This window comes from Colletotrichum tamarilloi (assembly GCF_030869305.1).
Source record: "Colletotrichum tamarilloi strain Tom-12 chromosome Unknown Scaffold_255.1, whole genome shotgun sequence".
Taxonomy (NCBI): domain Eukaryota; kingdom Fungi; phylum Ascomycota; class Sordariomycetes; order Glomerellales; family Glomerellaceae; genus Colletotrichum; species Colletotrichum tamarilloi.
This window is the reverse complement of record NW_026849638.1, coordinates 1-20971: the sequence shown is the minus strand read 5'-3', so window position 1 is coordinate 20971 and position 20971 is coordinate 1. Positions and strand designations below refer to the sequence as shown.

At 41.5% G+C, this 20971-nt stretch overlaps 4 protein-coding genes across 4 annotated transcripts; 1 reads left to right on the top strand and 3 right to left on the bottom strand.

Moving 5' to 3' along the window:
• Positions 1-5841: 5841 nt before the first annotated feature.
• On the bottom strand, positions 5842-6224 carry CTAM01_16729 (uncharacterized protein; the record flags this gene model as incomplete). Its single annotated transcript, XM_060532721.1, has 2 exons — positions 5842-5921; positions 5978-6224. The coding sequence occupies 2 exons, from the start codon at positions 6222-6224 to the stop codon at positions 5842-5844; spliced, it is 327 nt and encodes a 108-aa protein (XP_060372704.1).
• A 2715-nt stretch (positions 6225-8939) lies between these two features.
• Positions 8940-10291, bottom strand: CTAM01_16728 (uncharacterized protein; the record flags this gene model as incomplete). The annotated part of the gene is made up of 2 exons (XM_060532720.1): positions 8940-9910; positions 9970-10291. 2 exons carry the CDS (start codon positions 10289-10291, stop codon positions 8940-8942), a joined length of 1293 nt encoding a protein of 430 aa, XP_060372703.1.
• A 778-nt stretch (positions 10292-11069) lies between these two features.
• CTAM01_16727 (necrosis inducing protein) lies at positions 11070-13481 on the bottom strand (the record flags this gene model as incomplete). Its single annotated transcript, XM_060532719.1, has 4 exons — positions 11070-11648; positions 11725-12655; positions 12727-13045; positions 13352-13481. Coding segments are annotated over 4 exons (1959 nt in total), but the record flags the coding sequence as incomplete, so codon positions are not given.
• Positions 13482-19907: 6426 nt separating this feature from the next.
• Positions 19908-20293, top strand: CTAM01_16726 (uncharacterized protein; the record flags this gene model as incomplete). The annotated part of the gene is made up of 2 exons (XM_060532718.1): positions 19908-19965; positions 20013-20293. 2 exons carry the CDS (start codon positions 19908-19910, stop codon positions 20291-20293), a joined length of 339 nt encoding a protein of 112 aa, XP_060372701.1.
• Between the last annotated feature and the right edge of the window lie 678 nt (positions 20294-20971).

The window sequence follows — 20971 nt, the reverse complement described above, 5'->3', positions numbered from 1 at the left end:
CGAGGACTAAGAAAACTATATTAGTAACGGAGCTACCGTAAGGATCCTAACTTATAGAGTACTAGCGCATAGTATTAGAACTAGCTTTATAAATATAAATCGCTTTATAAAAATTAAAAAAGACTTACTATAAGATAATAAAGTATTTATCCTTAGAGCGGATATTAAATACGTAAGCTAGCTAACCCAATTAGCTAGTAAAAAAACGGTATTATTAGTAGTCGTAGAGTTCTTAAGGGTAGAAGACGCTAATAAACTAATTAACGAGGGACTTATTTAGTAAAGCTAAGTATTCTAATATAAATAATACGATAGATAGTACTATCTAAGGTAGTGTTTTAAGTGCTATGCATACGGCTACATAAGAACTTAATATAAAGTAATAATAATATATAGCTACTAAATATAAAAATACGTAACCTGGGATTATCCCTTAAAAAGTAATATAACGACCCTAAAAAAATGTACTATATACTACGGTAAATACGAAGTATAATATAGTAAATACCGTATTAAGATATATAAAAAGGCTAAGATTAAGGCTACCTATAGCTTATAGTTAAAGTACTATTTAGAATAAACGGCCCCGCTACTAGCCTTAAGATTAAAAACTCGGACTAGGCCGAACTTAAGAATCGTACGGCCGCTATTAAAACTAAGATAATTCTAAGAGAATTGCTCGAGCTAGAGCCGGTCCTTAATAAAGAAGATTTAGAAGAGGCCTAACCTAATAGTAACCTAGGAATTAAAAGAAACGATTACTATAGTTATAAAAAATACGTATCCGAAATATATCATTATCTAATTATAAAGAGCGCTCGAAGTACTTAACCTTAATACGTAAATAATAAATACGTAAATAATAAGTAATAGCATAGCGATAGAAATCGTTATTAATAATAGTAAATAAACGTATAATATATACTTATAATACTATAGTATAACGTAAGAAAATTAAAAAATACTGTTATAGCGATACTTTTTTATAACCCGAATATCGATAATTATAATATTATTACTATTTAGGAACCCTAAAAGAACCCCTATAGTATAATAACGTACTATTTAGCTAAGGATCGGTTCTATTTATACTACTCCTTAAGTAAAGAAAATAGCCCGGCTAAGGTCTACTTCTTTATTAACAAAAAGCTCGACTACTCTCGTTAATAGTTTAAAAAGGTTAATAAAGACCTCTATACTCTAGTTATTATAATAAATAACAATACTAAAATAAGCTTAGTGCTATATAATATATATAACCCGTTACTGCGGGAGGAAAATCGGTAGCCGGTCCTATAGTAATTACGAATAATATTAGAAACATACTAGCACGTTAAGTAAATCGTTGTTAGTAACTTTAACCTATACTATAAGTTATAGGGAGGTAGTAATATCCGAGCGCCGGACTACGAAGTAACCGAGCTTCTAGATTTAATAAATAATATAAACCTCATAAGTTAATTAAGAGCGGGAACTATTATGTATAAAAAAAGAGACCGCTAGATAACTATCGATCTCTATCTCGTTATTGTAAGTCTTATTAACTAAATAATTAGATGCGAAGTAAATTATAATATTAACTATGATTCCGATTATCTACTTATAGTAACGTCGCTATACTTAGTAGTAACCGAGCTATAGCGAGAGGAGAAACGAAAGTAAAAAGCTATTAATAAAGAAATATTTACTAAGACTTTTCGTAAATCGTTACTAAAGATATAAAGGCTAAGAACGAAAATAGTGCTTAATAAATATATAAAAATAACTATTAACGCCCTCTTAGTTATTATTAAAGCCGCGGTCCTAACTAGTACCCTTTTACTAAAGTTTAAGAAAAGCTAGGACGAGTAATATATAACTATCCTAGCTAAGATAAAGTAACTTTGCTATAATTATAGTAAGCGATAGATAAAAGAGAGCTAGGAGGTATATAGAATAGTAAGTAATAAGAAAGGCCGCATTATAAAAAAAGCTCTTTAATAAGTATATTACGAAGTAGTTAAAATAGTGGCTAAGTTACTTAAGTCGCTATAAAAGATTGCTAAATAGGCCCGAAATAGATAAAGTTAGCCGTTAACCGTTACGCTAAAAATTAGGAACCCTAATATATTTTAAGTTATTGTAATACTTAAAAAAAAACTATATTTTTTAAAGAGACCTTTTTCCCCCTATTACCTAAAGCAAATTTTAAAAATATTGATAATATATTATATAATAACTAAATTAGCCTATTACTAGTATTAAAAAGCGAAGTAAAGGATACTATTTAAGAAGTAGTACTGCTAAAGGCCCCGGGCCCCGATAGTATTACGAACCTAGTACTCTAAGTAGTAAGGCCGTGGATTATGCTATATCTCGTCCGTATATTTAATTAAAATCTCTAGTTAAAATATTATCTATAATACTTTAAAAAGTCTATTATAGTAGTACTTAAAAAGCTAGGTAAAAATAACTATATAGTGCCTAAAGTATATAGGCTAATAGCCTTTTTAAATATGGTAGGTAAGATTATAAATACTGTTATAGTAAGGAAACTGAGCTACTTTATTGAAATATACGGATTATTACTAAATAGTTATATAGGCGGGAGAAGACGTTAGTTAACGGAATACGTACTATATTAAATCGTAAATAGGATATATAAAGCTTAGGGTTTAGGATAGGGAATAGTAATAAGCCTACTTCTCTTAAATATATTAGGCGCTTTTAATAACGTTTCGTACTACTAATTACTATATAACCTATAAAAGAGGCGGATTAATAAAGCGACGGTACGTTAGGTTATTAGTTTTTTTAAATATTAAGAGATAGAAATTTACGTAAACGGATTCCGATCTAAGACTTATAAACTTAATACTAGTATCCTATAAGGGTCGTCCCTTTTCTTAATACTCTACCTCTTCTATAACGCAAATCTCTTAAATAGTTATAATAAAACCGGAGATATAATAACTACCGGCTTTATTAATAATATAATAATCTTTATTATAAGAAATAGCACAGAAGAAACTTATTAAAAGCTCTAAGAAGCGCTTTGGAAAGCCGAGACGTAGGCTCTTATTTATATATCCGTTTTCGTACCTAAAAAGTTCTAAAGTTTTAGTTTACCCACTTTATATAAATAAAAACTAGAATTAATATAAATAAAATACTCTATAGTTAGTAAAGAGAAATTAAGCCTAAAGTAACTTATAAATACCTCGGTCTTATTATAAACTTAGCCCTTAAGTAAAAATAATATATTAACGAGATAGAACGTAAGGTTATTAATATTATTATAGTACTTAGTAGCCTAAGTAGCTCTATGTAGGGCGTAATAACGAGAGAGATAAGGATAATTTATAGGGGAGTAGTAATATTATAAATAATATACGTATACTCGCTATAGTCTAATAGTAGTCGGGGAGAAATAGGCTATATAAAAAGAATATTAAACAGATTATAGAGGCTCTAAGCTAGAGTAGCTAGGATAATATATAGAGTATATAGAGCAACCTCGTTCTTAGTACTAAATATAGAAATATACCTCTTACTAGTTAAATAATAAATATAGAAATATAATATCGACACTATTAGTAGAGTAGGTATAGCCGAAGTTACTGTACGTAAAAGAAAGAAAATTAGCTTAAAATAGATAATAATAAACTAAATACGTAATAGATAAGACGTAACTAACGAATAATATGAGTATAAGTATATACCGCCTTTTATTACTCCCCCGTAGTAGTAGGGACCGTATATTTATATTACTAGAAGTACGGAGTAAGTTAAAAAAGAATACGAACGCTATTTAGAAAAGAATACTAACGCGGCCTATATTTATATAAATAGTAGCGGTATTAATAGTTAGATCGGAGCGGTAGTAGTTTATATAATTATATAGTAAACTAAAAAATCCTATATAGGGGACGATATAATATTTACTATTTACGTAAGAGAGCTATAGAGTATCGTCCTAGCCCTTAAAATAGCATAAGTAAATAAAAAAAACGGAAACTACTAAAATAAAGTCTTTATATATACCGATAATTAGGCTACTATTAAATCGTTAGCTAATTTAAAGGGGAAGTCCGATACGTACCTTCTTAAGATTATTATAAAAAAAATATAAGCTCTCTAAAAATAGGGACTCGAAATCGAGCTCTAATAGGTACCTACCTATATTAGTATTTAGGGTAACGAAGTAGTAAATATCGCTGCTAAAGAGGTAACGGGATAGAGGCTAAACGGATAAATAAGTCCTAAGGTAAATAAGCTAAGAGCCTTATTTAAACTTAGGTTAATAGTTAAAATATAGTTATATAAATAGTCCTACTACGTATAGTAAATTAAATAGGAAACTAAGACGCGAGGGAGAATATTATTCTGTTTTATACTAAAGCTGATAAAAAAAGTCTTTAAACTCTACGAAGGCCTTAGTAAACGCTAGAGCGTACTCTTAGTTTAAATACGTATAAAAAAAATTAGGCTCTAGGACTTCCTTTTTAATTAAAGAGTACTAGGTATTACTAACGCTAACTATTTATATTAAAAAGGATAGTAAATAGTATTATATATCCTACTACGATACTATAAGTTTTAATAACTCCGGTATTAAGAATTTAGAACCCTCCTAAGACGATATAATCTCCGGGTTATACTAAATAAGCGCAAAGTAGCTATTAAAGTAATCTAATTTATAGAATAGACCGAGATCCTTAGGTAATACGGGATCGAGTTATATACTAAACTAAGCTAAATATTAGGGGGAGACTATAAGTATACTAAACCGTTATATAAGGAGAAAGACCTTAATAAAGCCTAGATATATATATATATTAATAAAGAACTACGAACTATATAAGGGGACTAGCTGAATATAAATAGAGGTTAAAAAGTAAAGTAGGAGATTTAAAAACGGCTAGTTGGTATTTTATATTAGCGAAGTAAAGTACTACGGATTAACGTCTAGAGCGCGTCGGCTATTAACTAAACCCCGCTATCCGGGCATAGTTACTAACTAAGGTGGCCAGAACTGAGTAGGAATTAATTAAATTAAATTAAATTAAATAGCGTAGCGGCCGCCGCAGTATTACGACCTAATACGTATAATAAGGCTAGGGCCCCGCCCTATAGGACCTGCGGCAGCCGCCACGCTATATATATAGAAGAACGAACTTAGGATGACTCCTCTCGGGACGGAAGAACTATAGATTAGTTACGTGATCACGATCACGCGATAAGATAAGGAACGGACGCCCGTGGATAAGTGGGACGGACGATCGTGAATAAGTGGGACGGACAATAGTGAACAGGAACATCACAAAGGATATGTTCAGGAACGAGACTTGTATATAGTATGAACTTGAGCCAGGCTCAAGGACAGACTTCCCATAGCTTCTTTAGCAATCAACTTAGTATCAGATCTTGTGATCGCTTTCAGCTATCTCCACTGAGACCCTTCTGACAAGACTACGATTGATCACCGAAGCCTTACCTACCTGACAGAATCTAGGATACCCTCGCTTAGGTGAAACTCACTGCATACAGTCATTACTCAGTTAACCACGTAGTCGGGCCAGGATTGCCCTACAAGGGATAGATGCCACTCGTTTATATAGATCTACTGCAGGCCCAGCAGATCACTCAAGCAATACAACCATACTCATCCCCATCCATTATGCAACTACTAACCATACTAAAGATCTATCACTACCTTACGACCTACAGACATAGCTTCAGGGAAGCTATCCACGACTACGACACTGTTTACTTAGTGCTCGCAGCCTCAACTTCTGTTAACATACTCACTACGACTAGCTGGCCCTAACACGATGAAGCCCCTGGGTAAAACACCTTCCTCTAGCATTTGAAGTACTCCCCGCCCACTCTGCAGATCACCTGTCCATTGGCAAGCTGAGTATGAGCTCCGTCGATGACAACTATTCAAGATCAGTTCTGGTATGATTTCAAAGATAAGTACGACTTAGTTTCTTACTGCGCGGTGTAGTGACAACAGCAACGTCCATAGACTCGTACTCGTCGGTTTCGGTGCACTGAATCCATCTCCAGGAGATGGTCTGGCCGCCGGGGAAGCCCAACTCGGTGGTTCGGTGTCTCAAAGCCCATTCGACATTCCCTTTGCTAACGCGCTCAGTATTTGATCTATGGGCGCCCCACCACCTTGAAGTTTCGGCGGCTATGATGAGTTGCGCGCCGAGAAGTGGTAAGACGGCAGCCTTCATTTTGTGACTTGGGCCGAGTTTTATTGGGACTGGGCGTTATCTCTATAATTCCGTCTATCTTCGGTATGTAATGCTCGGATGGAAGTGAGTATTTGAATGCTAGCAGGTAATTTCGTGTGACCTACCTCTTCTCGTGACAGATATGATGGGCTTTTCATCTTTACCATGAATGGAACCAAGTGGTCCAAGTAAGTTGCCAATGTCGGAGCTAATATTAAGGCAAAGTTTTTTCAACGGCGTTGTCGAAGCCGACGTTAGATGTAAATTGTTTTTGAAGAGTGCGGGCCACCTCCCGTCGGCTCATCTGAAGAGTTCTAGCAACTGGGCCTTCTAGTTGAAGGACACACTTAAAAGACAATTGTGTTATAGAGTATTGTGAGATGTTGGGCATGGCCTCGAACAGAAATATACTGCATGCTACAACGCGAATCATATCCATATTTAGCCGTCTACCCGTATGCCCTCTTCCTCTTTCTTTTCTGCGTCTTTGCCGGTGGTTTGTGTTTGTGAACCAGCTTCAAGCTCATGTGTTTTTCAGCCACCCAAGTATCCTCTTCGTGGGGCCTTCCTTTTCAATGAATCTGATATTCTGTCTTTCCCTTACGAAATCTGGTGTTCAACACCTGAACGCCCTTTTCAAAGCCCTCATACTCTTTCTCAAATGTCTCAATCAAGTTGACATCAAGTAAGGTTTCCCCGAGGTTTTTGTTGAAAGACAGTGTCGAAGTCAAGCTCTTGATAAGTAGATGTCGACTTCTCGTGCGTTGGGGCATTATATAGATTGAGGTATAATATCGAGCGCTTTCGACAAATTTGTTGACATTTCCTGTTCCTTTTATTGCTCACTACGCTTGCGTTGACGTTCCTCCTGTTCGCGCTTCTGCTTTTTGAACTACTTTTCATGGTAAAGCTTGGCGATGGATTGCACGTCGTGCATTGTGCTGGACTGGGGTTGGACCATTGTCGGAAAGGAAAACGAGTAGTTGGAGGATGAGCGGTCTGAAACCCGTGGGCTGCCGTGATGGTGGTGGAAGAAAGGCTATATATTGGGTTTCTTTCAAGTCGAAGGCCTCATCACTGGCCGCGGCTAGTCAGGTCAAACTATCTCTTCACTAAGCCATGGAGAAGCTTACATCTTCTCTATCTGTGACAGCTGAATGTATCATCGCTAGGCCTACCTCTCATGGCAACGCTTCTGCTATGTGGACCTTGACCGATGGTGCGCGCGATCGCCTCTTCTCCACTCGCATCGGGGCATACCACAAGCCGGGCCTGCGTAGGCTTGGTGGTCCAGAAGGCTGTAGTGCCGGCTGCGCTTTGCCTAGGACTGAAAGCGCCGGCGTCCTGTAGGCACATCGGTTCGCAGATGACTGTCGGTTCTCATTGTCAAGACTGAAGATGGTTTCCCGATAATCTTCCTCACTTACTGAACCTTTCCTTTTGAACATCTCGACGGTCGCGGGTTGAAATTTCCTTCGATTATTCAGTCGTGATCTGGTGTTCATGCATGGACGATCCATGTGCTCAATACATAGATCAGCCAAGCGCTTGACTTAAGCCTATCAGTATCCTAAACGCCACCTATCACATCGGACAACAAACAGCTGTCCATCATGGGACAACGAGAGACAGTCGAGTACCGCTTCTACTGTCCGACGGGAGTACAGTGCGTCCTAGTCTGCGGGAGCAGCGCCTTCGTCGGAGAGGTGGATGTTTCCACTATTCTGAAGTATTCACTGGAGCCGGGAGGTGATTCGACGCGCCTCGAGCTTGAACATAAGATTCTCCCCATAGTTGGCCGACATCCTCGCATTATCGGCCACAAAACATTTTTTCCTTCCTCCTAGCAAATAGAGACTCGCCATTGGAGGCTCTGACCGAGGTGGATGGATGGGATTCCCGTGCCAGGGGAGAAAGAGCGCTTAGAAGAGGAGATTCATGGGTTTAGAGTGATTATCCGGGATGACCTCCATTTCTTCAGATTCTCCAAGGTTCTGTCTTTATTGTTTCGTTTTAACATATTGGTTTAGCGAAATAGCTGTCCAGAATGAAGTAGAAGAGGACCGATTATGAGATAATTTCTTTTATTTACTGTGTTCACAAATCCATGACCATGGTATTCCACTAGACCGAGAAGCTTCTATGTCCAACGCTTCATTCGGCGCAACTAACCTGCCCTCGCCTGCCAAGTCGAGGGTCTCGTGCTCTCGTAAGGATGCGTATAGTAAGATGCAAAAGATTGGCGGTACTGCAGAGGAGAATGACGAGCCAAAACGCGGTCATGGTGTATACAGGAACCGACGTACAAATGTATATATGTCAGGAGAATATTTGCATGAATGCGATGCTTTTACAGAGAATGACCGATCGAAGAAGTCAGCTCGGCAGGAGAAGCAATGGTAGAGGAAATAAAATAGATGGCGAAGACAGTTTATCGAGAAGCATGGTAATTGGGACGGAGTAGATTTTGGGTGCATTTGAATTATAACTAGGATATGTCACGCCGAGAAAACACCTTCCAGTGTAAGCCACTTCCCAGCCAACAACACTTGGCACTATCCGTGATCCACGCAACTATATCAGGCTTTGAGCGTTCAGGTGGCAATAGATCACAAAGGAGTTCGCCTATTGCCGCGCCGTGATTGCCACAAATTGATGCGAAACGTGACAAAAGACTATATTTTCGTAGGTACACAGGTTTTTATGACCTGATTTTTACTTCCGGGACAAATCGTCAAGCCATTCCGCCAAGTCCACTTGTCTGTTGTTCCTCGCAAATCCCGCTGCGTTCAACCCTGTCGTGTACTCCACTACATCACATCGGGCCCCGTGCTGGATCAGAACCTCAGCAAGCTCTCGGTCCCCTTTGGACGCTGCGACCTGTAAACCGGTCATGCGAGGCGTTCTTTTCCTCCCCGGCAAGTCATCTTCCCATGCATTGGAGTTGAATGGGGCATTGACATCCACGCCTTCGATGGATTCAAGCGCGAGGCTCATGATGTCCGTCCGCAGCTTCCCGTCCAGAGTCGAGGAACCGGCGATACTACCCACTAAGCCGCCAGACTCCCATTCGTATAAGTCACGGCCCGAAGGCCTGACTTTGTTCCCGGGGAATATTGCGAGGAGGTCCAGAGCTTGGTCGAGAGACCTGCAACTCGCCAGATAATCACCAAGTGATGCCATGTCACAGTAGAGTCCCCTCGAGGCTAATGCGAGGTGGAAGTCCCTCAGTTTCTGGCTCCCAAACGCGACACTGTCGTCTCTCTCAACGTCAGGATATTGGCTGTGTATCCCAATATGCAGGAACCGCTGCGTTTCGGCGTTCACGGGATCATGTACCCAGCCGAAGTTAAGGATATCAGTCCACATGATTATCTCGTCTGTCGAATTGCTCTGTTGTTTCGGAGAATGCTGGTGTATTATGGTCCAATAGGCGGTTCGCGGCTGAAGCAATCTCTCGTTCAGAAAGTCAAAAGTAGACCTGTTAGGAGGCCCCGGCAATAGACCAATTAGGTGTCTAAACAGAAGTGTGTGTCGCTTTGCGTAGCAGATGATCAATAAAAAGTCGGCAATTTCCGGCATCAACGCTGAGGGGTCGATCTGGTCCTCTCTACCGAGCCGGTCGAACTCGTCTGGATCATTTGTGGTCCATGATCTGGAAGCAAGGCGTTTTGCCTGAGAGTAGTCTTGGCGTGGCAAAGTTCAGGTCAGATGGAGTGGGAGAAATTGTGTTATGGAAACTAACCATTTTCTTCCAAGGGGACGAAAGTCGGATCGAGATGCCGTGCTTTGACAGCCCCCGCGAAGAGGTCCAGCTCCAGCAAGTCGCTGAAGTCTTCTGATGGTACATCCCACTTATGCTTTATCGCTCCTTTCCTCAAGTGAGACAGCACGCCTTCTAAGTAATCGCTCAGCGTGAGATATCCTGCAGCATACTGCGTGGCAAGGCGAACGAAGCAGGTTTCCGAAGTGTCGGCAAACTCATTCCTTATTTCGGCGTTCCAGTCTCGGGAAGAGCGCAAGGAAACACTCGACATCGATCCTTCCGGGTTCCTGTAAAGTTCCATGCTGCGCGTCGACAATTATTGAAATGCAGAACCTAGCATTCGGAGACTTGTCAAGGACTATATGAACTACTGGAAACCTGTCCTATATGGGATCTCACTTTTAGTGTCTGGTCCAGTGGCAAGTTGATCTAAACTCGTTCTCGCTCTCAGCCCGGAATCGAGCTTGAATACTAAGGCTGTCTGCCTGATCTGTCTCCGCTCAGGTGCACGTTCCAAAATGCGAATATCAGGGGCGGAAATGAAATGTGGCCCGATAACGGATGGGACTCGTACGAGCGCTAACCCATAACCTGCGCTGTGTTTGTTTAGGTTCACAAAAAAACCAGGGCGCTCGGAATGATAGATAGCCCTCTCGGACTCTTTATGCATTGCTTAGGAGCCATGACAATCCGTACTTCATGGCCGCGTTGACGTGGGGTCAGCATCATGCCAAGCAGATTGGGGTCCGACCCTAGGCGATCCGCTGCCCCACATCCGGCTCATCCGTCACCAAACTCGACTAAGACGAGGCCTCATTTTCCGGCAGAATGTAGTATTGTAGCCTGGGCATCGCCGCCTGTCGGGTCCTGAAAACTGCCAAGATCACGCAAAAGTGAACGAGTATATGGGAATCTTCTTGTGTTGTCTACGTGTGCCTGCCTTCTGCGAAATCTCTGCAGCGCGCTTTTGGCGGCACTCGCGAATCTCTGCAATTAAGCAGCCCTGGAGAGAGATCTACCGTCCACAAAGTCTGGAATCAGCTGTTAACGAACGAATTCGCCCGTTCAACGTCCTCTATCTACCACCCATTGCTTCCGTAGGATCCAAACCAGTCCTGACCCGGTTCCTGAGATCCAAGTCCGTTTCTCTTGCACATATTGGCGACCTTGGCCTGCAACTTGGAGTCAAAGACATCAGACGTCTCATGGCCCAATTTCATATCTCGTCTGAACTTAATGGAAGAGCCAAGCTCGAACGTATCGACGTCTATAACTTCCCAGGCTTCTTTGGTGTTGGAGTCCAGTACATAGAGCTTTGCTTCTCCCTCTTTCGCCTTCCGTTGGAGGACGGGTCGCTCGTGAGACCAGAAGATGTTGTTGAAGCGTGCGTCCTGGTACTTCTTGCCTGGCTCGTAGAGTGCGAGCTCTTTCGGAGTCTCTGTCATGATGATGATCTCTCCGAAGCATGCTTCAGCCATGGACTCTGACATTTGCTGGAAATAACGGATGCTCGGCGGCACTACTCCGATAGGCAATGTCTTCTCGAATTCTTCCTGCTTTTTCCTGATAGGTTCTAGCCAGCTTCCGGGCGTGAACATGGCATAAAGGTCCCGGACGCCCTTATGAATAGAAGCATCATAGGCGTTAGGAAATAGATTCTGGATGGGATCATTGGTCAGTTTCATCACTTTGAGGGCCTCGACTCCCCTTCTTAGAACTTAGTGAAATGCATACCCATATTGTGTACCGAGGTTTCTTCGACTCTCCGCACGCCCATTCTGTAGCAGCAGATGATAACCCTGTAGCTGCTCCAGCAGCGGTGACTCCTTTGGTGTAGAAGACACACGTATCAGTAAGGTCTGCCTTGTCTCCTTTGATGTATCGAAGGAAGGTCTCGGCAGTCATAAGTTTGATGATAGCCTCCGAATCTGTTTCGTCGATGGCAGTTCCATCGTTTTGTATTGGAGAGAACACGCAGTTCGAGGGATCGAACCCGGGACCCTGATTCATACACGCCAAGTCCACCTCTTTAGCAGTGCTGGGAGGAGCCGGCGTTGCTGTCGGGGTCGGCGTTGACGTCGGGGTAGCCGATTTACAATTATCGGCCACGGCTGCAAGGTTGATGTAGGAATTTGTGTTGAAAGCAGCGTCCAGGGATGCTTGGATATTATTGTCATTGAAGGGACACCTAGCCTTTTCGTACTGGACACCGTTGAGCTGCTCTATTGCCGGCGGAGAGAGCTTTTTCCAGCTGATCAATGGCGGGCTTAGGGCGTACTCAGTGCCGTCTTGAGAGGGGAAAACGTTGACTTGACCGTCATATCCGACGATGGGGTGTGTGTTACCAGGACCGGAACCGCTATCGCCAGAGCTATAGAGTGTATTACCGCTCACTGATGTATCGTAGGTTTCTTTGCCATTAGAGTAACTGACTCCAACGACGCGGTAATCGTCGGCCACTGGGTCGCACTTATCAGAGTATAACCAGATCACAATAGTCAGGTACCAGTGCTTGTGACGTTCGGTGTCCGTCTGGACCTTGGGTTGATACCACGAATACACAATACCGGTCCGACCGTTGGAAGTTCCGACCCTGGCGTAAAGCTGACCCTTGCTGGCATCACGGCAGTCACCGCCACTATGGCCTGTAGGTTTAAGCCCCATTCTGAGTAGGCCAAACAGTCAGACGTAACGTTGATCGACGTGTATCAAGAGAAACATATGTTGTACACATACCCGTGGTTCCCATCCTTGTCGACGGCGGCGTAGGGGAAGCAACCGCTCCTATCGTTGAGCCAGGGCTTGAAACGCAGTTCAAGCTCGCCTTCGAGGTCATAGGCAGCTTGCTGTTGGAAAACCGCAACCTCATCATGCGGTTTCCATTTGTCGCCGACTGCAACGTCGCCATCTCGGGCATGGAGCACGCTGCCAGAAGCGAGGGAGGTTAACCCCAGAAAAAGGAGAGGCGAGAAATATTGATACAACATTGCTACTGAGAACGATGAATGACGAAAACGGAAATAATGAACGCAGGAGCGAGAAGTCTGCAAAGTAGCTAATGTGAGGATCCAAATTAGGCAGCTGAGAAAGACCATATATACATTTCGCTCCCATATGTCGGAAACGCCGGCCATTGCGGGCGTACTACTTCAAGCTCATCAACAGCTACACAACGTTATACTACCTCCAGAGCCTGACCATATTTCACAGTTCACCTGAATGATGAAGTTTAATAAATGGGATTCTTCATCCTTCACATCATCAATGAAACTTCTGGGTAAAAGTTGGGTTGCGAGTCAGTTGCATCAAGATTGTGTCTTCAACAGCATTACCCTTCACTTGCTGGTACCTTGGCGCATACCCAAGATCAGCTTGAACTTGACCCAGCTAGCCAGCTTAGCTCCCTGACTGGGAAAGAGCCGCTGGAAGTTAGAAAACGCTGGCGCCCTTTTTTGGGTGCCGGTGACGCGGTTTTGCAAGGTGAACTTTGGGCTGGTGTAAATACGACCTCGCGCGAGCCAACGCCATTGACTCTAGTATCCAGCTCTCGGTACATTCCTTTTTGTATATTAGACCATTGGGTTATGTCGACATGGTTTATCACTGATGTCCAAAGTGGTTGTTTGCAGTAAGCCCGTAGCCCCGCCTTCCGAAGGGCGTGGAAGTGGAGATCGAATCTCAGGGCGGTCAAAGTTCGCACAGTTGTGGGTTCTCTGATTTCGGGTGTACCGTAGAGTCAAAGCTGACGGCGATTGAGCCTCATGATACACCCCTTGCAATATCAGTTCAAGTCTTTGCTAACCACCGCACTTCGAGTCTCTCACAGCCCTCATGAGTTACATAAAGCGCGCGCCGCGAGGCCATCGCGCCCGTCTTAGCCACCCATCTAGTCATGTCCCGTGAACGATTATACGAGGCCTTGGTGCAAAGACTACTTACGAGATTCCGTGCTGTCAAGGGTATCAGCAACGTCTTGACATGTGATTCGATTCCTTCGCTTATCATTAAACCTTTTTATTTTTGTTTTTGTTTTTATTTTCCCATTTTTTCAGGATCACTTATAAATATAGCTGATGTATGGCTTGTCTAGGAAATTAATAGGGTATGCTTTCCGGTGTCTGGTTACCGATATGACGTGTACCACGAGCCTCGGCTACGACTTCGGGTTTGCCGATGTTGATGGTTTTGAGTATGACATGTTGATGATCGCGAGGGCCTCGGGGTGCATGAACATGATCAATCGTTATATTGGACGCTGGTTCTTTGGTGTGATGCTAGCTCCTGTACAATGAACTGAGCGCGTGGAGCCGGCCAGCCCCGGTATCGTCTGGCGATCTTGGAGTAGTAGTTGATTACGCCCCAGCTAAGCTATCAGGGCTCACATGATTATCTACATGATCTCTACCTTCATTCATGTCCTTGTCTCCAAGAAGCCCATACGAGTACAGTCTATCCACATATACATAGCCTTGAGGTTCCTTGCCAATGCTGCGGTTGCTCGTGGTGTTAGTAACAGGTCATCCTGAGATTGATTCCTAAAGTGTTCAGCGTCCTATCGTCAGCAGCCAAAGCCAGTCCTGCCGTCGGTGGCACGAGGGTGCGTCGAGGTGTTATCAGTTGGTATGTGAGTTAGTGTGGGTCGTTATGGCAGGGTTAGCAATTACTCATGGTCGTCTTGCCGCTGGCTGATCTGAGCATCCAGTCTCTCCGTGCTCATAGCGAACTTGATCGTTTCTTTAATAATATCTACGTTTAGTAACTAGTTATTAAGATCGGACGCGCTCTTTCCTCTAAAAAAGTACGATAAGTTCTCTCTACGCGTTTCTATTTATTAAAATATTTAAGTTCGTTATATTATTTACTATATATAATAAAAAAAATACTTTACTAATTCTATTACTTACCCATAGGCATATTATACTAAAGTAGTTATACTAATCTAGTATAAGTACTAATTTAGTTTTATTATATTAGTACGCAATTATATTAATATACTAGCTTCTTTTTATAAAAGCTTATTATATAGCTCGCGCGTATACTTTCTTAATAAAACTATATTAGTCTTTTTTAAATATGCTCCTACGTTATTAGGTAAAGCTCCGTATTTCTATTATATACTCTTTAAAGCGATCTTAAGTATTATTAAGTAGGCTCTAGCCGGTCGTTTTTATAGTATCTTACCTAGTTGTTACGGCCAGCTAGTCGTAGTGAGTATGTTAGCAGAAGTTGAGGCTGCGAGTACTAAGTAAACAGTGTCGTAGTCGTGGATAGCTTCCCTGAAGCTATGTCTGTAAATCGTAAGGTAGGTAAGGCTTCGGTGATCAATCGTAGTCTTGTCAGAAGAGGTTCTCAGTGAAGATAGCTGAAAGCGATCGTAAGATCTGATACTAAGTTGATTGCTGAAGAAGCTATGGGAAGTCTGTCCTTGAGCCCGGCTCAAGTCCATACTATATACAAGTCCGCCTGTGAACATATCCTTTGTTGGTGATCACTCTTGTTCGTTGGGTGATCGCTCAGTGGATACTGGTGAGCGATCACTTGGAGTGATCACAGTGATCACCTTATCGCGTGATCACTGCTTCTTATCTACACGTGACTTGTCCATAGTTCTTCCGTTCCGTGGGAGTCACCCTGTGTTCCGTCTCTTTGCATATATGGCGTGCCGCAGCCGCCGCAAGCCTGCGGGGCGGGCCCTGGTCTTGGTCATGCATGTTGGGTCGTAACACTAGTCTTATACTTTCCTTTACTACTACTTTAGCCGCTTTTAATAAAAGTGATTTTATTATTAATAAAAGCTAGAAAATAATAATTTTATTACCTTTCCTTTAAAGATCTTATACGCTAGCGTATAGTTAGTAAATCTCTTATTAGCTTAATTACTACTACGGGTTACGGATAGCTAATATAGCCGCTTTATTATAAGTAAATACGTAAATAGCCCAGTAGTTAAGCCTTTATAAGAGAGACTTAACCGCTTTTATTAGCGCTACTAGCTCTACTATATATAGGTTCTACTCTACTCTTAGGCCGAGTATATATAAGGCTATTATTATACCGCTACCCCCTCTAAATAATATAGGTAATTGTTACGACCCAACATGCATGACCAAGACCAGGGCCCGCCCCGCAGGCTTGCGGCGGCTGCGGCACACCATATATGCAGGAGCATGGGAACACAGGGTGACTCCCACGGAACGGAAGAACTATGGGACAAGTCACGTGACGATAAGAGATAAGAAGGTCCGTACGCCAAGGATACGGACCCCGTCCTTTCAGAATACGGGGCCCGTTGGGTAAACATACGGACAAAGGATATGTTCAGGAACGAGACTTGTATATAGGATGGACTTGAGCCGGGCTCAAGGACAGACTTCCCATAGCTTCTTCAGCAATCAACTTAGTATCAGATCTTATGATCGCTTTCAGCTATCTTCACTGAGAACCCCTCCTGACAAGACTACGACTGATCACCGAAGCCTTACCTACCTTACGACTTACAGACGTAGCTTCAGGGAAGCTATCCACGACTACGACACTGTTTACTTAGTACTCGCAGCCTCAACTTCTGCTAACATACTCACTACGACTAGCTGGCCGTAACAATAGTATAGGTTACTAGCTAATTATATAAAACTAACGTTAAAGTACTTAGCGGCCTTCTAAATATTTATATTATTAGTTAAAAAATCCTCTTAATAGCTTTTTTTTTATTATTAAATAATATTATAATATTACTTAGCTACTAAGCGGGTACGTTTTTTTAGCTCGGATTAAGTATTACCTACCCTTCTCTCTACCCTCGCCCATTTTCTTTAGTAAGTATAGATCTACCGGAGCTATACAAAGTCGGCTATCTACTATTTCTTTATATATAGAAATAGCTTAGCTTTAGGGGTTAGTACTTCTATTACCTCGTATACTATAAATATTAGTCGATCTATTTATTACTATACTATACTTCTTATTAATATTCGCTATAGGTTTATTTCTACTCTCTTATTAATTTATTTTTATAAAGCGTTCTTAAGGAGGAGCTATAGTTAGCTTTTTATTTTAAGTACGGTAATATTAAAGGTCGTTTTAATTACTTAGTAATCCGACCCGTAGTCTATTTTATATAGGGCGTATCGTACTACCGTTCTTATTAACTCTTCGGATATAAGGGATAAGTTAATTATCGTTATTACCTCGTTCTTCTCCTACGTTTTTATATTACATAAAAAGAGGCTACGGAGCGAGTACTCGCTTATTAGATGGATAATCGGGTTTATTTTACTTTATTAGCCCTCTAATATATTATTATCTCCCTATAAGTAGTTATAATAGTTAAAGTCTCTTATTAAAACTACGTCTACCCTTTTACCTATTCCTCCTCGGATATTTATAATAACTTATTTTAGTAAGTCGCACGCTTGCTATAATATCTCTAGTTTTTATACCGGTACGTATACCGACGTTACTAATAGCCTTTAATCTAAAAGCTGGATAACGGCCGTTATAATATTTAGTAATACTATTAGTACCTATTCTACCTTTACTCCTCTATTTACTTATAATAAACTCCTAATTCCCTATTTTCCTTCGTCCCTCTACTCCGTTAGTACTATTTTCGTCTACTTACTATATATTATTAAAATAGTAATAGTCTTACTTTCTATCCTCTACGCCTATAGCTCCTATACCGCTATAGTCGTAAAGTTACGTAGTACTTCGTTATTTATTAAACTCTTATAGACCTTAGCCTACTTCTTTATATTAAGCTAAAAGATCTAAACCTTCTTATTTATAAGAGTACGGATATAGCTTTAAATAGTTCTTACTAAACAACTCGTACGGTCTACTATAAGGTACGTATATTATAATCGTCTTATTATATTTAGAGTAATAATAACCTACCTTAGTATATTATCTATATACCTAGGGGTTTACGTACTAATATACCTTATACTTAGTAATCTATTAGTAATTATAGTACTATTAAGGACGTAGCTACTACTTAAATACTATTATTATACCGGACTCTCCTCTAATATAGAAAAAGCCCTTACTAATCAGTCTATACTGTTACGGCCCAACCAGTTGGGTGCTGGCCGGCGTACCTATATAGTGCAGAACAGGGGACAATGATGCCGGAGTCATCATTATCGAAGCTTTTGCTTTGTGCCACAGTTGGTTGCCCTGACCTGCTCGTAACATATACGTATTACTAACCTTAGTTATAAATATAACTATAGACCTATACTTTAGGTATATCTTTCTTACTTAGCTAAGATATTGTTACGGCCCAACCAGTTGGGTGCTGGCCGGCGTACCTATATAGTGCAGAACAGGGGACAATGATGCCGGAGTCATCATTATCGAAGCTTTTGCTTTGTGCCACAGTTGGTTGCCCTGACCTGCTCGTAACAGATATCTTAGTAATTATAATCTCGTTTTCTTAGCTAAGTACCTCTACCGTTTTAGCCTTAATATTACTATTCTTACTTAGTACCTTAGTTCGCTTTATATTATCTACTTTTATAAAATAGAGCTCGTTTTATAATATACTTATTCTAAAACCAAAGCTCTTTTCTATAATTTACTTAACAAGCTTATACTTAATATTATTATAATATATAATCTAGATCCTATCCGTATTCCTTAGGTCTACTATAATAGCCCGATAGTACTAATTACTCTATCCGTCTATAGTACGTATTTCCTTCTTTACTATAACCCGGATCTAACCTACGTTAAGCTTATTACTTATTTTATTAACTCTTAATATATTAATTATATAAAATAAGGGATCGCTGCGGCTCGGTAGCGTCGCGTTACCCACTATAGCTACCCGTGAGTTATAACCTTACTTACCTAAGCCGCTTTATATAACATCCGTATAGGATACGCTTAGGCTATTCCGCGTTATAACTACTACCGTAATTATTTTAAAGCTTTCGTTCGTCTTAATACTTTCGTCCTTTATACGTTCTTTTATTATTTATAGCTCTTTTTTAATAAATTATAGTTCGCTTTTAACTATTTCTAGCTCTAAAATAACTACGCAAAGCTCTACTTTAACGTTTTTATTCTATATTTCTAATTTTTTTTATATATTAAATATAATTTTAACTACTATATATAGCTCTTTAACCTACTTATTTATTATTAAGAGTAGTCCCTTATTATTATCCTTTATATATTTTATACGTTCTTTAGCTAAGGTTACGGCTCGCGTACTCGCCGTCCGCTAGCTATTATTTGAAATCTCCGTTATTCCGTTAGTTATATTATTAATTATCTCTTAGGGAGTTTAGTTTAATTAGACTTTTATAGATGGTTTCTATACCCTTTATAATAATAGATCCTCGTCGCTCGCTACTATAACCTCCCTTGTAATAGTGATAGACGTTGAATCTAGCTCGCGATCTATTACCTTAGGACGTATATATAAGTAGAGTCGCTACGCGGTGGATCGTGCTAGTGCCACGTAGCGCGTTCCGGAGCTTCTCAACAGCGATCAACTTAACAACGTCGAATGATTCTTTAAACATACAAATATCAAAAATCTTCCGTCGCGGTCTGATCACGGATATTGAGGGCTCATCTCAATCTGACATATTACACCTCTCTGTACACTGAGCATTGCTTCCCTAACTGTTTATTTCGCTATCGTCTGGGCTCTCCAGCAACCCCTCCAATCAGATTAGCATGAGGAGGGGCTCATCCTTAAGCCGTTGATTGGGCAGTGTTTTTTGTTGGCTTCGGAATATCAAGTTTCCGACAGCCGCGTCGCCGACCAATGATGCAGAAGCCCGCAAACCCCACCCGCTAGTTGACCGACCACTTATTATCTGCCATGACCGAATTATCAGAACAGATCAATCGCACTCCATTGGAAATGGGCTCAATGGTGTCCGCAGTACCTTCAACTCCGTATGCACCAGGGAAAAGACGCCATAATCTACGATTCAGTAGATCAACTCGGCCAAGAAGGTACGAGCCCTGGCTCTCGCTGCTTAACCCCTCTAAATCATTCACAGATCTTCGGAACCTGACCCTCCCTCTCCTGGTTGCCTTGCCTTGCCACGTCCCCTCAATATCTCTACCATCGACATCGGGCTGCGGCAGTTTACAAAATGATTTCCTCAGACTTATCTCGGCCGCAGCCTCCGACAGCTTCGACTTCAGTCGCGTCAAACCACTTCTGAAAGCGGCTTTCTCTGGTAAACTCGATGATGCCACCATTTGGGATCAAGCACATAGAGCCATTACAGAAACCACGCCCCCCTCCCCCCCCCCCCCCTCCCCCGGAGAAGAATAGCTTCCTCGCTTCAAAAAACACCATGGCTGCGGAGCACGACCAGTTTTACCAACACATCCGAACATCGCCGATATGTTGACGATATACCGAAGGAGGAGCTCGGCACTACGTACGTGAAACTTCTCGGTTTCCGAGATGCGTACTTTTGAAGATTGGACGGACTAGAAGCTGCATCCACGGAGGTTTTCGATCAGTGCTTTCATGACCGCGAGTCTGTATTTCAAAATGGCTGGAGGGATGGCCTCGGGATCCGAACGAAAAAACCGTGTTGGAGTGGCTTGCCGACATCGTAAAGACGCTGGCGCAACTTGCAAAAGCCCAGAAGTCCAATACGACACATCAGCGGAGCCTTTTAATACAGCCCAATACGCCGATGCATGGTTCGACGGCGGACCGCAGACTGGATGTTGGGTTTGTCGATGATTCAAAAGGACCTCCATACCACTGGAAGCAAATATTAGTACCCGGAGAACTGAAGAGTAATCCGTCTGCCGACACCGCCTCCAAAGCTTGGATCGACCTTGGGAGATATGCGAGGGAAGTGCTAGCCACACAGGACACCCGACGCTTTGTGATGGGCTTCACGCTCTGTGGATCTCTCATGAGGGTGTGGGCCTTTGACCGGCTTGGAGCCCTCGCATCAGAGCAGTTTGACATCAACAAAGACGGCCTGCAGTT